This window comes from Salmo salar, chromosome ssa05, assembly GCF_905237065.1.
Source record: "Salmo salar chromosome ssa05, Ssal_v3.1, whole genome shotgun sequence".
Taxonomy (NCBI): Eukaryota; Metazoa; Chordata; class Actinopteri; order Salmoniformes; family Salmonidae; genus Salmo; species Salmo salar.
The window spans coordinates 78,268,457-78,285,154 of record NC_059446.1 but is presented as its reverse complement, the minus strand read 5'-3'; the positions used below and the strand labels follow the sequence as shown (position 1 = coordinate 78,285,154).

The window sequence follows — 16,698 nt, the reverse complement described above, 5'->3', positions numbered from 1 at the left end:
GCGCTGCACGCGGCCTCTCTGTCAGGTCATGTGAGTACAGTGAGGTTGCTGTTGGAGAGAGGAGCCATAGTGGACAGTCTAGACGTGATGAAACACACGCCTCTGTTCAGAGCCTGTGAGATGGGACACCGCCACATCATCCTCACACTTATCAAAGGTACACAGCAAAGATGGTGGATAAATGAAGATTTTGTTGACCATTGGAAAAAAGGAGCAAGTGAGATGTCTCACTTCCTCTTCCGTCTCTGGTACGCAGCACACCAGTGTGTGTGGTCGTGATTATTGTAGACTTGGTATCCTAGTCCTTCAATACATTGTGGTCTGATAGCAGTGAAGAGTTTGTGGTCATACGCGCATCCTTAAAAACATAGGTGCTCACATCCCCAAATATACACATTCCCCCTCACATCCCCAAATATACACATTCCCCTCACATCCCCAAATATACACATTCCCCTCACATCCCCAAATATACACATTCCCCTCACATCCCCAAATATACACATCCCCTCACATCCCCAAATATACACATTCCCCCTCACATCCCCAAATATACACATTCCCCTCACATCCCCAAATATACACATTCCCCTCACATCCCCAAATATACACATTCCCCTCACATCCCCAAATATACACATTTCCCCTCACATCCCCAAATATACACATTCCCCTCACATCCCCAAATATACACATTCCCCTCACATCCCCAAATATACACATTCCCCCTCACATCCCCAAATATACACATTCCCCTCACATCCCCAAATATACACATCCCCCTCACATCCCCAAATATACACATTTCCCCTCACATCCCCAAATATACACATTCCCCTCACATCCCCAAATATACACATTCCCCTCACATCCCCAAATATACACATTTCCCCTCACATCCCCAAATATACACATTTCCCCTCACATCCCCACATATACACATTTCCCCTCACATCCCCACATATACACATTTCCCTCACATCCCCAAATATACACATTCCCCTCACATCCCCAAATATACACATTCCCCTCACATCCCCAAATATACACATTCCCCTCACATCCCCAAATATACACATCCCCCTCACATCCCCAAATATACACATTCCCCTCACATCCCCAAATATACACATTCCCCTCACATCCCCAAATATACACATTCCCCCTCACATCCCCAAATATACACATTCCCCTCACATCCCCAAATATACACATTCCCCTCACATCCCCAAATATACACATTCCCCTCACATCCCCACATATACACATTTCCCCTCACATCCCCAAATATACACATTTCCCCTCACATCCCCAAATATACACATTCCCCCTCACATCCCCAAATATACACATTCCCCTCACATGACCATTATGCGCATGAAGCACGGTGTGTCATTTCACTTTTGTGTATAGTCAATCATAATTGATCACAGAGGTACGTAATGATTATATACATACAAATTGGTCCAAGTTAAAACCTAGGCAACAGTCATCTCTTTTTGATGTCTATAATCCTTTATGACCGACCGTATGTACCTCTGTGATGAATTATGATTAACTATGCGCAAAGTGAATAGAATTTGTTCCACACCTACCATGCGTCATGTGCATGTGAGGTGAAATGTGTATATTTGGGGATGTGAACACTCAGTTTGTTTGACCTGACGAAGATCCGGTTCGGATCGAAACGTTGTCAATAAAGCTGTGAATTGGGAGGTTGATTCAATAATATCTGCCATTTAGCAGACGCTTTTATCCAAAGCAACTTATAGTCATTTTATATGTGGTGTTATGCTCTACCTACTGAGTCATACAGGACTACACTAGTGTACCATGCTCTACCTACTGAGTCATACAGGACTACACTAGTGTACCATGCTCTACCTACTGAGTCATACAGGACTACACTAGTGTACCATGCTCTACCTACTGAGCCATACAGGACTACACTAGTGTACCATGCTCTACCTACTGAGCCATACAGGACTACACTAGTGTACCATGCTCTACCTACTGAGCCATACAGGACTACACTAGTGTACCATGCTCTACCTACTGAGCCATACAGGACTACACTAGTGTTCCATGCTCTGTCTACTGAGCCATACAGGACTACACTAGTGTACCATGCTCTACCTACAGAGTCATACAGGACTACACTAGTGTACCATGCTCTACCTACTGAGTCATACAGGACTACACTAGTGTACCATGTTCTACCTACTGAGCCATACAGGACTACACTAGTGTACCATGCTCTACCTACTGAGCCATACAGGACTACACTAGTGTACCATGCTCTACCTACTGAGTCATACAGGACTACACTAGTGTACCATGCTCTACCTACTGAGCCATACAGGACTACACTAGTGTACCATGCTCTACCTACTGAGTCATACAGGACTACACTAGTGTACCATGCTCTTGTAATGCAGGATTTGGGTGGGCTTACTATGTGAAGAATGCCTCATTGATTTTCATTGTGTAGGCTCTGCTCGTGTCCACCTGGTGGATCTAGATGGACACACTGCTCTGCACTGGGCAGCTCTGGGGGGGAACGCTGAAGTCTGCCAGGTCTGTCTTTTCACCTTTATACACTTTTATTATCCCTGAACACTTCTTCATTTGTCTTCATTACCTTTCCTTATAGACTGTGTTAAGGGTGTGTTGTTAAGGTCATTGAGCTGGTTGGCTGGTACTGTAACCTCAGTGTGATGGTCATGGTAGTTGCTGATGGAGAATGGGATCAGTCCTAACGTCCAGGACCAGGCAGGCAGGACTCCTCTCCAGTGTGCTGCTTATGGAGGGTACATCACCTGTATGGCTGTACTACTCATGGAGAACAACGCCGACCCTAATATACAGGACAAAGAGGTACACACACACACACGCATGCACGCACACACACACACACACACACACACACACACACACACACACACACACACACACACACACACACACACACACACACACACACACACACACACACACACACACACACACACACACACACACACACAGACATACAGTACATACACACAGGGCAGGACAGCTCTCCACTGGTCCTGTCCTACCGTGTGTGTCTGCAGGGCAGGACAGCTCTCCACTGGTCCTGTCTTACCGTGTGTGTCTGCAGGGCAGGACAGCTCTCCACTGGTCCTGTCCTACCGTGTGTGTCTGCAGGGCAGGACAGCTCTCCACTGGTCCTGTCTTACCGTGTGTGTCTGCAGGGCAGGACAGCTCTCCACTGGTCCTGTCCTACCGTGTGTGTCTGCAGGGCAGGACAGCTCTCCACTGGTCCTGTCTTACCGTGTGTGTCTGCAGGGCAGGACAGCTCTCCACTGGTCCTGTCCTACCGTGTGTGTCTGCAGGGCAGGACAGCTCTCCACTGGTCCTGTCTTACCGTGTGTGTCTGCAGGGCAGGACAGCTCTCGGTAAGACAGGACTGGTCCTACCGTGTGTGTCTGCAGGGCAGGACAGCTCTCCACTGGTCCTGTCTTACCGTGTGTGTCTGCAGGGCAGGACAGCTCTCCACTGGTCCTGTCCTACCGTGTGTGTCTGCAGGGCAGGACAGCTCTCCACTGGTCCTGTCTTACCGTGTGTGTCTGCAGGGCAGGACAGCTCTCCACTGGTCCTGTCCTACCGTGTGTGTCTGCAGGGCAGGACAGCTCTCCACTGGTCCTGTCTTACCGTGTGTGTCTGCAGGGCAGGACAGCTCTCCACTGGTCCTGTCTTACCGTGTGTGTCTGCAGGGCAGGACAGCTCTCCACTGGTCCTGTCTTACCGTGTGTGTCTGCAGGGCAGGACAGCTCTCCACTGGTCGTGTAACAATGGCTATCTGGATGCTGTGAAGCTGCTGCTGAACTCTAATGCCTTCCCCAACCACATGGAACACAACGAGGAGAGGTGAGGAGGAGGTGGATGATGAGGAAGTGCCTCGTCTATAGTTTGGAAGGACATCAGCTCCTACAACAGTAGCAAGTATCGATTTAGATTCAAAAAGTAGCTGTTGGTATTGTCTTGCTAAGGCAATTTAGTTTTCGTGCTGTCTCTCTACCTAGTGGCCTACTTAATTGTATTTTTACTTGTATTTTCCTACTGGCACTGACTTTGCTGATAACTACAGGTAACTGGCAAGATAAAGGAAACCCCATCACATAGTGTCTTAATAGGGCATTGGGCACCACGAGCCAGAACCGCTTCAATGCACCTTGGCATAGATTCTACAAGTATCTGAAACTCTTGGAGGGATGCGACACCATTCTTCCACCAGAAATTCCATCATTTGGTGTTTTGTTGGTGGTGGTGGAAAAGGCTGTCTCAGGCTCCGCTCCAGAATCAACTGGGTTGAGATCTGGTGACTGAGACGGACATGACATGTGGTTTACATCTTTTCATGCTCCTCAAACCATTCAGTAACCACTCGTGTCCTGTGGATGGAGGCATAGACATGGCAGCCAAAATAATGTCCTGCACAGCATTTTCATACATGACCCTAAGCATGATGGGATGTTAATTGCTTAATTAACTCAGGAACCACACCTGTGTGGAAGCACCTGTTTTCAATATACTTTATATCCCTCATTTACTCAAGTGTTTCCTTTACTTTGGCAGTTACCTGTACTTTATTGAGGGAAAATGTACTTGCTACGATTGTGATGTTGTCTCACCTAGCTATGTTAAGATGAATGCACTAATGTCACTCTGCATAAGAGCGTCTACTAAATGACTGAAATATCAATGTAAAATGATATGTTGTAATTTTCCGAAAGAATTTTGTGAATCTATTCTCTGTGTTTTTCACAAAGCAAGTTCATTAGGTTAAAGATGCACTATGCAGAAATCACTCCACCATTTCCTGGCTACTAAAATTCTAATTCTAATATCAGTTTATGTGACAAAACAAGCAAGTATATTGTAGAGAATCATTGTAGCATCTAAACCGCTGTGAAATATATGTTCCATAACCAATAATGTTGTATTTTCAGCTGTTTGAAGCTGGTGTACAGAAGCCAAAAACTTAACAACAGGAAGCGTGTGTGTGTGTGTGTGTGTGTGTGTGTGTGTGTGTGTGTGTGTGTGTGTGTGTGTGTGTGTGTAGGTACACCCCCCTGGACTACGCTCTCCTAGGGGAACACAGTGAGGTGACTCAGTACATGTTGGAGCATGGAGCTCTGTCTATAGCAGCCATCCAGGACATCGCTGCTGCTTCCATCCAGGCCCTGTATAAAGGATACACCGTCCGCAAGGCCTTCACCGAGAGGAAACAACTACTGATGAGACACGAACAGCTACGCAAGGACGCAGCCAAGTACCATACACACAGACACACACATGCACACACATAGAAACAAGCATTGTGATCCATCCCCTGTCTGCTCAGTACTCTCTGTCAACAAATCTATCATAGTCAACCAGATCATGCCATACACACACACACACACACACACACACACACACACACACACACACACACACACACACACACACACACACACACACACACATTCTCTTTCTATCTATTTTCTCCCTCTCTCTCTCTCTCTCTCTTTCGCTCTCCTCTCCCTTTCTCTCCATCTCTCCCTGTCTTATTCCCCCAACCCATATAGAAACAGTCACACTCTCTCCATATCCATCTTTCCACCTGTCATCACAACACACACATACATCTTCTCCCTGTCTCTCTCTCTCTCTCTCTCTCTCTCTCTCTCTCTCTCTCTCTCTCTCTCTCTCTCTCTCTCTCTCTCTCTCTCTCTCTCTCTCTCTCTCTCTCTCTCTCTCTCTCTCTCTCTCTCTCTCTCTCTCTCTCACATCCCTCTCTTGCTCACACATCCCTCTCTTATAATTCTACACTGAGTCAGGGCTGGTCCAGCGGTAGGGTTTAGATAAGGCTTTGAGATAAGGTTGTTACTAGGGTTAGGGTGTATGTGTGTGAGACATGTGTAAGATGTGTCATGATGTCACTCAGGAAACGCGAGGAGGAGCAGCGGAGACGGGAGGCGGAGCAGCAAATCTCATTGGCCAGAACAGAGAAACAGAGGATGTTATTGGCCCGCGCTGAGCAGGAGCAGCTGTCATTGGCTGAGACTATGAAGGAACTGTCAGTGTATGAGAGAGAGGCAGGGGGCGGGGCTAATACAGCCTCCAAAGCAGAACAGATCAATAGCAAAGAGGAGACACGGAAACATAGAGGTACGGACATACACACACACACAGGAGGCTGCTGAGAGGAGGACGTATCAAACATGTGTTTGATGAATTTGATACCATTCCATTCATTCTGTTCCAGCCATTACTATGAGCCCATCCTCCCCAATTAACATGACACCAAACTAGTTTTCATTGGGAAGGCAGATATGTGAATCCAACTCATTACTGTTCCTTTGAGACGGGCGCTCCTCCCTCACTGCTTTTGTCCGTTCACGTCACGGGTCATAGACCGGTGCCCCGCGGCTCGGCTTAATCAGATCCGCTCAATGAATAACAGGTGAAATTATGAATGCCATCTTCATTATCTCCTACCATGTTGCACAAGTTGACTGCAGGTATTTACTTGAAAAGTAGCTAGAAACATTCAAATGTATTAAAAAACTTAAAAGAAGTAGTTTAAACAGTATTGACGGTATTGAAAAACCATCCCGTGGCTATTTCCAAAACCCTGGCCTATGGTATATACGGTACACCGCCCAAACCTAACACACACACACACACACACACACACACACACACACACACACACACACACACACATACACATACACACACACACACACACACACACACACACACACACACACACACACACACACACACACACACACACACACACATACACACACACACACACACACACACACACACACACACACACACACACACACACACACACACACACACACACGTATTCACCCACTCTGTCAATCTCTTACATCCCTCTCTTTCTCAGCACATAGAAGCAGACCCTTCAGGAGAGGGAAGGAGGCGCAGCCAGCCAAAGACCCTGACCCCGTGGTGACCCCTCACCCCTCAGTGACCTCTGACCCCATGCCCCCTGCCCAGGGGTCTAGGGTCAGGGAGCGTCTCTCTCCTGCAGGCTGCAGCCGACCCCCCAGCCCAAAACACAGACCCCCCACCACACCCAGGACCAAGAGACTCACCTCTGCAAACACACACACTTCTTCCAACACACACACTCCCTGCAACACACACACTCCCTGCAACACACACACTCCCTGCAACACACACACTCCCTGCAACACACACACTCCCTGCAACACACACACTCCCTGCAACACACACACTCCTTCCAAAACACACACTCCTTCCAAAACACACACTCCCTCCAACACACACACTCCTTCCAACACACACACTCCCTCCAACACACACACTCCCTCCAACACACACACTCCCTCCAACACACACACTCCTTCCAACACACACACTCCTTCCAAAACACACACTCCTTCCCACACACACACTCCATCCAACACACACACATCTACTCGCCCCACCATGGATCAAGAAGCCCCCAGCACCAGGGAACGCACCCCTAGAAGCAAGAGAGATACACACACCAACACACCCAACCCCAGACACAGAACACGCCCTGCCACAGACCATACCACCTCCTCCAGCAAGAACCACACTAAAGCCTCCACACAGTCACACCGCCCCAGCAGCAAGCCCAGGGAGGGGGACAGAGACCAGGCTGCCTGCACTATCCAACGAGCCTGGAGGAGGTAAGGTTGAAGCCTGCTTTTCATTCTTCCCATTCCCTCTCCAAGCTGAGCCAGTACTGGGGGTACTGCCATGGAATAGAGCCTGTGGCCCCTTTACCAAAGCAGAGGGGCTCAGGTAGTTTCTCTCTGGACTGATACCAAGGTTGGCTCTGAGATGGCTTCCCAAACAGCCTGGAGGAAGTGTGTGTATGGTTGAAAGGGGGAGGGGTATACTGTGCTCCACAGTAGCGTTCTCTCATACCATGAGAGTGTGGCAGTGCCATGTGGTGCCCACATGTCTTCCCTCCACACACACACACACCAACTTACACACAACGTCTCCCCCTCTCGCTCTCTGTGGTCTGGCTGCCTGCCCTCCTACCATCAACACCTCCATGACGGGGGAGAGAGGGGGGAGACAGGGGGAGACAGGGGGTATAATCTGGAGCCCTCTCAGTGTTTTAACGAGAGGCTAAAAGTTCAGGCGTGCCATTCTAATAGCTACCAGCAGCCTCTCATTCAGGATCTACTACCCCACATTGGAAAGCCCTCTGTTCCCAGCCACCAGTAGATGTGTGTGCGTGCAGATGCGTGCACTGATTTAATTGTAGTATACAAGTAATAAGCTTTTTCTACTAAGCTCTTGAAGTATGCCATGGCCGGGTTCAGTTCCCCGAGAGGAAGTGTTATGTATTGATGCTGAAGAGTAGCGGACCCAGAATTGATCCTTGTGGAACCCCTGAGGTTGGACACTGAATTATTATTTCTCACCCCTCTTAAAGCAGCTTTTCCAGGGATGCCTGTAACATTTTTCAGTGAACTGAATAATGTCCAAATGTCATGTGCTGTGTAATATACAAACCGAATAGGTTGGACAAATGAAGGCCTCTCTAATGTACCGTGTTCTGGGTGTGTTTGTGTGTAGGTTCCATGTGCGAGGCAGATTGAGGGAGGCTTTTGGTGCTGGGAAAGGAGTGGAGCCACCTGAGGTCGCCTCCCTCCTGATCCAGCTGCTCTGGGATAGGGCGGCTTTCCCTGGTCACACCCCTATTAGGACCAAGCCTGAGGCCAGAGTTCCACCCACCAAGACAGCAGCCAAGAGCTCAGTGCTGAAAAGCATCTATGGTAAAGCCTGGCATTCTGTCCAGAATGTTTGATTCTGCCTTTAATTTGTTTCAACTCTGAACTGTTAACATTTACAAATAAACCAATTCTTAACAGCGCCTAGTCGCCTACTGTGAATGGGTGCATTACTGCCGAGCTGCAGCTTCAAACTCCAACATGGAATTAGTATAGGGAGGTGTATAGTCCGCTGAAGATATTAATATCTGTATAGAATTAGTATAGGGAGGTGTACAGTCCGCTGAAGATATTAATATCTGTATAGAATTAGTATAGGGAGGTGTACAGTCCGCTGAAGATATTAATATCTGTATAGAATTAGTATAGGGAGGTGTACAGTCCGCTGAAGATATTAATATCTGTATAGAATTAGTATAGGGAGGTGTACAGTCCGCTGAAGATATTAATATCTGTATAGAATTAGTATAGGGAGGTGTACAGTCCGCTGAAGATATTAATATCTGTATAGAATTAGTATAGGGAGGTGTACAGTCCGCTGAAGATATTAATATCTGTATAGAATTAGTATAGGGAGGTGTACAGTCCGCTGAAGATATTAATATCTGTATAGAATTAGTATAGGGAGGTGTACAGTCCGCTGAAGATATTAGCAGACCTCCATCTAAGAAATGTACAGTTTCTCGATGAAGGAAAACGTTTGTTTCCTGAGGTGATGGTATGACGCTGTTTGGTTTGGAATGTGATGTTATGTTAAAACAGAATCAGAGTAGCATCAATGCAGAGCAATAACTATTTACCTTATGATGTTAATATACACATGCAATCACACTCTCAGCTGTGAATACATAGTTGTATAATCATATAGAGATGTGTGTGCGTTGTGTGTTGTAATAACTTCTGGTATGGGTTCGGCCCGTAGACACACCTGACCTTCATCACACATGACCAGGTGATGATGGGAGAATGGGCAGACACCTACTAGTGCCAACACACACAGGCATACACACCGTCACACACACACAAACATACACACCGATACAGCCAGATAGACCCCCTACCTTTTCTGGCCTGACGTGGTAGCCCGCCCCCTTTCACACATACACACACTGACTGTCCTGTCGACTGTCCTGTCGACTGCTGCTGTGAAAAGTTCAGAGCTGTCAGGGGAATGTCAGACAACTGCGTGGAGCTGTCTGCTGAACACACACACACACACTCATGAAACCCATAGTCTCTCTGTCAGACATACAAACCAGTCAACCACATTCACCTGTGTGTGTACAGAGGAATCGCAGAACGTTGGTGTTTTCCCTATTTCTTTTGTTCAGTTTCAATCTTCTTACAGGTTGACATTTCCAAGTCGTTACTTCATTCCTTTCACCATGCAGTGTTTGGTGGTACAGGTGTAGTGTTGACAAAAATTGTTATCACTTGAAGGCCCCAGCGGGATTTGAACTCGCGACCCCTGGTTTACGAGACCAGTGCTCTAACCACTGAGCTATGGAGCCTTGCTTTTTACAGTTCAACCAGGAGGAGAAAAGGATTTAAATGATACTCCCTTTTGAGAACGAAGACAGCCACACACCCAACCTGACAGGCAGGTTACCAGTCAGACTCCTAAAACAAAGGACTCTCCCTGATCTCACTTATACAGCTTACCTCAGTTTAGCAGTTACAGTTAGATGCACGAATGAAACCTAAATGAGATGGATTGCAAATGCCCTATTTTACCTTGGTCTTTCCAGAAGGATTGTGTGTGTAGCGATTCACCATAGCAGCCCTGGCCAATTTGTATATTTCAGACTTACAATGATGCTATTTTTTTGTCTTGCAGTAGGCTCTCCAGATGTTTCTGTGTATAATGACTGTATGTGTGTGTGTGTGTGTGTGTGTGTGTGTATATATATGTATGGAGATGATGTGTGTTTATTGTCTTGTAGGAGGTTCTGTGGCCCGAAGGGGGCGCTCTCTCGGGGGTTCTCAGTCTCAGATACTGCTGGACTTGTCACTACGCACACACAGCCAGCGTGAGTACTATCACTCACACACACACACACACACACACACACACACACACACACACACACACACACACACACACACACATCACTGGTTCACTAGTCACTTTAATAATGCCACTTTAATAATCTTTACATATCTTGCATCACTCATCTCATATGTACACTACTGTTCAAAAGTTTGGGGTCATTTAGAAATGTCCTTGTTTTTGAAAGAAAAGCTCAGCTTCATTAAATAGTATCCGCAAAACATCAGTCTCAATGTCAACAGTGAAGAGGTGACTCCGGGATGCTGGCCTTCTAGGCAGAGTTGCAAAGAAAAAGCCATATCTCAGACTGGCCAATAAAAAGAAAAGATTAAGATGGGAAAAAGAACACAGACACTGAACTCTGCCTAGAAGGCCAGCATCCCGGAGTCGCCTCTTCACTGTTGATGTTGAGACTGGTGTTTTGTGGGTACTATTTAATGAAGCTGCCAGTTGAGGACTTGTGAGGTGTTTGTTTCTCAAACTAGACACTCTAATGTACTTGTCTTCTTGCTCAGTTATGTACTGGGGCCTCCCACTCTTCTTTCTTTTCTGGTTAGAGCCAGTTTGCGCTGTTCTGTAAAGGGAGTAGTACACAGCATTGTACCAGATCTTCAGTTTATTGGCAATTTCTCACATGGAATAGCCTTAATTTCTCAGAACAAGAATAGGCTGATGAGTTTCAGAAGAAAGTTCTTTGTTTCTGGCCATTTTGAGCCTGTAATCAAACCCACAAATGCTGATGCTCCAGATACTCAACAAGTCTAAAGAAGGCCAGTTGTATTGCTTCTTTAATCAGGACAACAGTTTTCAGCTGTGCTAACATAATTGCAAAAAGGTTTTCTAATGTTCAATTAGCCTTTTAAAACAATCAACTTGGATTAGCTAACACAACGAGCCATTGGAACACAGGAGTTATGGTTGCTGATAATGGGCCTCTGTACGCATATGTAGATATTCCATAACAAATCAGCCGTTTCCAGCTACAATAGTAATTTACAACATTAACAATGTCTACACTGTATTTCTGACAAATTTGATGTTATTTTAATGGACCAAAAAATTGCTTTTCTTTCAAAAACAAGGACATTTCTAAGTGACCCCAAACTTTTGAACGGTAGTGTGTATATATTGTGTTTTATACCATCTATTGCATCTTGCCTATGCCGCTCTGTCATTGCTCATCCATATATTTATATGTACTTATTCCATTCCTTTACTTAGATTTGTGTGTAGCAGGTAGTTGTTGTGGAATTGTTAGATTGCATGTTAGTTATTGCTGCACTAAAAACACAAGCATTTCACTACACTTGCATTAACATCTGCTAACCATGTGTACGTGACCAATAAAATGTGATTTGATTATGGGAATAGAGTGATGTGGATGAACTGTACAAAATCAGTTTCCTCTGTTAGCATGTTATTTCTGTGTGTGTTTTTGCAGTGAGCAGTGTGGAGTGTGTGCACCTGTGTGATGCAGTGGGGCAGGCCAGCCAGTACTCCTACCACCTCAGACCCCACAGCGCTGGACAGGGCCGGGGGAAACACTGATGACCACACACACACCCTGCATGTGTCCTTCGTGGCTCAGTTGGTAGAGCATGGTGCTTCTGATGCTTGGGTACTGGGTTTGATTCCCAGGACCAGCCATATGTAAAATGTATGCACGCGTGACTGAGTTGCTTTGGATAAAAGCATCTGTTAACACACATATGTTTGTATGCCATTTATCTTGAAATTACTTACCCAACTGCCTTATCATGGTGGAGTTATTGGCCAGATTGTAAACAGAGCATCTATATACTGACAAGAGGGGGGCCCCCAATGGTGTGACTACAGGAATATGTTTCTGCAGAGGAGGTGGGAACTCTTGCGCCAATGAGGGCAGATTTGCATGTGAACAACTCTGATATAACTGACTTCTCAGAGATGCCATGTGTGTCCACTTATCAGTACACTTGTAATAACCTAAATATTACAAAATGTATATTATGTCAAATAAGCCTCACTCATCAATTCAACACTCATTGACCACCATATAAAAAAATCCCCACTTGGTCTGTGTCATGCTGTATTTTCAGGCAGTTATGCCTCTTCCTCTCAGATTGTACTCTCTTTCTGTGCCCAGTATTAACCATGGAGTTCTTGGCCTGATTGTCCTCTCTTCCTGTGTCCAGTAGTATAAACAAAGTTATGAGACGTCACAGTCATGACCTCACAGGGCGGAGTTAAGTCAACCGACATGGTATGTGTGCAAGATAATTTCAACCATACAGAAAATGAACACACACAGAGATAACCTTTCCTCCCATGTGGAGAATGAGGCAGTCTGTCAACAGCCGGTCATACAGCCAGCCCACCTGCAGACGCTGACACACACGCCTGCTTGCAGACACACACTCTTCCCGTCAGCCATAACACTTGTACTAGGTTGTAGTCAACTCTACCTCAGTATCTACCTGAGCAGGTTCCCACAGGCATGCATGCCCCTCCCACTTTCCCCCTCAGCCATAATAGTAGGTACACAGATGTACACAAGGTCATTTAGGTCCAGAGGGTACAGGTGTACCTGTGCTTTCTCTGTAGAAGGACTCTGTGGAGGGGGGTATATTTATGCATTTTATACACACTCCGTTACTCTTTAATTGTATATTATACATCACTTCCTGCCTTAGAGATAGTTGACTTAAAAAGTTAGCCAGATGTTTGTGGCACCTCATCAAGGGGAACTGTCACTTTAAAGCTAGAAACTGTGTTTCAGTGTCGATGCTGTTCACTCTGATGCACTACTGTTGAAACAATCAGATGTCAAGGCTTTACATTTATGATTGAATACCAGCCTCAATGTTAATGTCCATGTTGTTTTTCTACCTTTTTAGAAAACCTCTCAAATAAATACATTGATAAGTTTCACTGACTCAAGCTTTATTTTCTCTTTTTGTAATAAAAGCAGTAATCAGTTGAGAAATCCTTTAATTCAATCCTGGTCTTGGAGATGCAGTGTGTGCAGGCATTAGTTCCAACCCAGCACTGATTCAGGCGATCAGTATGTTAGTGCTGCACTGTAACTAAAGCTTGCACATCATTTTATCTCTCCAGGACTAGTGGTGGCCACAATATTTAGCAATATGAAGACAGTTGGTTTTGGGCCAGGAATAAAAGCTGAATGAGGAGGACAGAGAGACCGATGGGGAAGACAGGATGTCTGAGGTTAGACCAGGGGTGTCAAACTCATTCCACGGACGACTGAGTGTCTGCAGGTTTTACTTTTTTCCTTTCAATTAAGACAATCAGGTGAGGGGAGTTCCTGACTCATTAGTGAACTTAATTCATCCATCAAGTACAAGGGTGGAGCGAAAGCCCGCAGACACTCGTACCTCAGTGGAATAAGTTTGACATATGGGTTAGACAGTGGACAGAGAACAGTAAGACGGGCAGAAGGGTCTGTGGTTGGTTTGGGGCCTAGGTCAGTAGATGTCTCGGAGCCCCAGGTTTCCCCGGTGAGTCGCCATGGTTACGCTGTAGCAGTACAGCAGGTCAGTCATCCACTGCTCCTTGGACTCACCTCGACAGTACCTCTGGAACACACACGCCATCATTAGAACCTCAGAGAACACACACCTCACACTGACCTTTTTATTCTAACATACTACAGTGAGGTCCTGTATAATGTGTTGTAGAGTTGCGTTAGCCAGCATGTGGTTGAGTAGTTGACTGTGTGTGTTTACCGTGAGGTCCTGTATAATGTATTGTAGAGTTGCGTTAGCCAGCATGTGGTTGAGTAGTTGACTGTGTGTTTACCGTGAGGTCCTGTATAATGTATTGTAGAGTTGCGTTAGCCAGCATGTGGTTGAGTAGTTGACTGTGTGTGTTTACCGTGAGGTCCTGTATAATGTATTGTAGTAGAGTTGCGTTAGCCAGCATGTGGTTGAGTAGTTGACTGTGTGTGTTTACCGTGAGGTCCTGTATAATGTATTGTAGTAGAGTTGCGTTAGCCAGCATGTGGTTGGGTAGTTGACTGTGTGTGTTTACCGTGAGGTCCTGTATAATGTATTGTAGTAGAGTTGCGTTAGCCAGCATGTGGTTGAGTAGTTGACTGTGTGTGTTTACCGTGAGGTCCTGTATAATGTGTTGTAGTAGAGTTGCGTTAGCCAGCATGTGGTTGAATAGTTGACTGTGTGTGTTTACCGTGAGGTCCTGTATAATGTGTTGTAGTAGAGTTGCGTTAGCCAGCATGTGGTTGAATAGTTGACTGTGTGTGTTTACCGTGAGGTCCTGTATAATGTGTTGTAGTAGAGTTGCGTTAGCCAGCATGTGGTTGAGTAGTTGACTGTGTGTGTTTACCGTGAGGTCCTGTATAATGTGTTGTAGTAGAGTTGCGTTAGCCAGCATGTGGTTGCGTAGCGCTGTGTGCTGCAGCAGCAGGGACAGTATCTGGGCCAGCTGAGGCAGCTCCTCCTCACACAGGTCCCTAACTCGCAACGACTGCAGAACCAACCGCAACAGCCGGGGAATGCTGCTCAGCGCTGCCACACACGCGCCCCACACTGCCTCCCTGCAGGGAGAGAGAGAGAAAGGTTGGACACAATCTATACACACACACTCACGCTCCCCACACCGCCTCCCTACAGGGAAGGAAAAAGGTTACACACACAGAGACAACATGACTGCACAGAGAGGTCACACACAGGCTACCTCTTGTGGTTGTTCTCTGAGGCGGTGTCCTGCTGTAGTGTCAGTAGCAGAGACAGTAGGCTGAGGCAGCAGCGGGACAGGAACCTCAGCAGAGGTTCACTGGGGAGGAAGGACAGGTCCAACAGTCTGGCCACTGCTCTCAACAACCCTGCTGCCATACTGTCTGGTACCACAGCCAGACCAGTCTGGGAGGGAGAGACACAGTTACACACACACACACAGAGATGAGTACACACAAGTACACCATCTCACCAGGTTCTTGCAGATGCCGTTCTGCAGCACGTCGAAGCACTGTGAACGAGACCCCAGCGTCTCCAAGCAGTGGCACACTTCCTGTGGGCGGGACATAGAGACAGTGGTTAAGATCACTTCCTGCTGTTTTAAAGGTCATATTTCACAACATTAATATCATTCATATTGGAGTGTCTCCCGAGTGGGGCAGCGGTCTAAGGTGCTGCAGCTCAGTAGGCTGGACACATGACATTTTTAACAATGCTTTTTTCTAATAAAAACTAGTTCATTGCATCCGCGGTGGAGCCCAGTTTCATAATATTACCATATATCCTAGCTGCCTGCCGTAGTTTTGAAGTGATCATGAAAAAACAGGCCTTATTTTAGGGCATTTTTCACCCTGCCAGCTCCTATTAGTTCTATTGAACACTGTGGCACCAACTCGCCTTCCAAACGTTCTAATCCCAGTTTATTGTACTATGTCACAATGTCTGCTTTGCTATTGTTGGCAATGGAGACCTGCTGGGACGACCTCAGAGTTCCATGAGTAATTTTTTGTTGTTTATAGTTAAAATGTAAACAACTAAAAATTACTCATGGACCTCTGAGGTCGTCCCAAGGTTTACTACAGGGAAATATAGGTATGTCCGTCTATTTTGCCAAATATCGCAGAATGTGTATATTTTGATTTTCTTTTAAATTGGACACCATTTTAAATCATGAGAATCTCCTCTTTGTAATTATGTAAAGCTGGGCAGTGTCTCTCGTTGTCATTAAATGCTATCCCCGAAATACCTTTTGCCCTTGGAACGCCGAGCTCCCCCCATTGTTTTCCTATGGAGAAGCATGCTGGTATATTTCGCAAAATATCTCACAATGTGTATATTTTGATTTTTTTCAATTCGGACACCATTTTAA

General features: G+C 46.1%; 2 protein-coding genes and 1 non-coding gene across 7 annotated transcripts in view; 1 reads left to right on the top strand and 2 right to left on the bottom strand.

Moving 5' to 3' along the window:
* Positions 1–13,764, top strand: part of LOC106594359 (inversin) — a 117,573-nt gene extending 103,809 nt beyond the window's left edge. For all 5 annotated transcript variants that reach the window (XM_045719019.1, XM_045719016.1, XM_045719018.1 and 2 more), the window contains 10 exons: positions 2–157; positions 2,492–2,577; positions 2,731–2,877; positions 3,806–3,912; positions 5,108–5,317; positions 5,975–6,198; positions 6,953–7,748; positions 8,653–8,852; positions 10,751–10,837; positions 12,299–13,764. In XM_045719019.1, coding sequence (XP_045574975.1) covers positions 2–157; positions 2,492–2,577; positions 2,731–2,877; positions 3,806–3,912; positions 5,108–5,317; positions 5,975–6,198; positions 6,953–7,748; positions 8,653–8,852; positions 10,751–10,837; positions 12,299–12,405 — 2,120 coding nt within the window. In that variant the 3' untranslated portion in view covers positions 12,406–13,764. The remainder of the gene's footprint in view (position 1; positions 158–2,491; positions 2,578–2,730; positions 2,878–3,805; positions 3,913–5,107; positions 5,318–5,974; positions 6,199–6,952; positions 7,749–8,652; positions 8,853–10,750; positions 10,838–12,298) is intronic.
* On the bottom strand, positions 10,246–10,318 carry trnat-cgu (transfer RNA threonine (anticodon CGU)). The gene has a single exon. It is a non-coding gene; the product is annotated as a tRNA-Thr (tRNA).
* The window catches only part of LOC106605938 (testis-expressed protein 10 homolog), a 50,717-nt gene continuing 47,777 nt past the window's right edge, over positions 13,759–16,698 (bottom strand). The window contains exons 14-17 of the mRNA XM_045719020.1: positions 15,802–15,882; positions 15,550–15,734; positions 15,199–15,409; positions 13,759–14,432 (exon numbers count right to left, since the gene is read on the bottom strand). Coding sequence (XP_045574976.1) covers positions 14,322–14,432; positions 15,199–15,409; positions 15,550–15,734; positions 15,802–15,882 — 588 coding nt within the window. The 3' untranslated portion in view covers positions 13,759–14,321. The remainder of the gene's footprint in view (positions 14,433–15,198; positions 15,410–15,549; positions 15,735–15,801; positions 15,883–16,698) is intronic.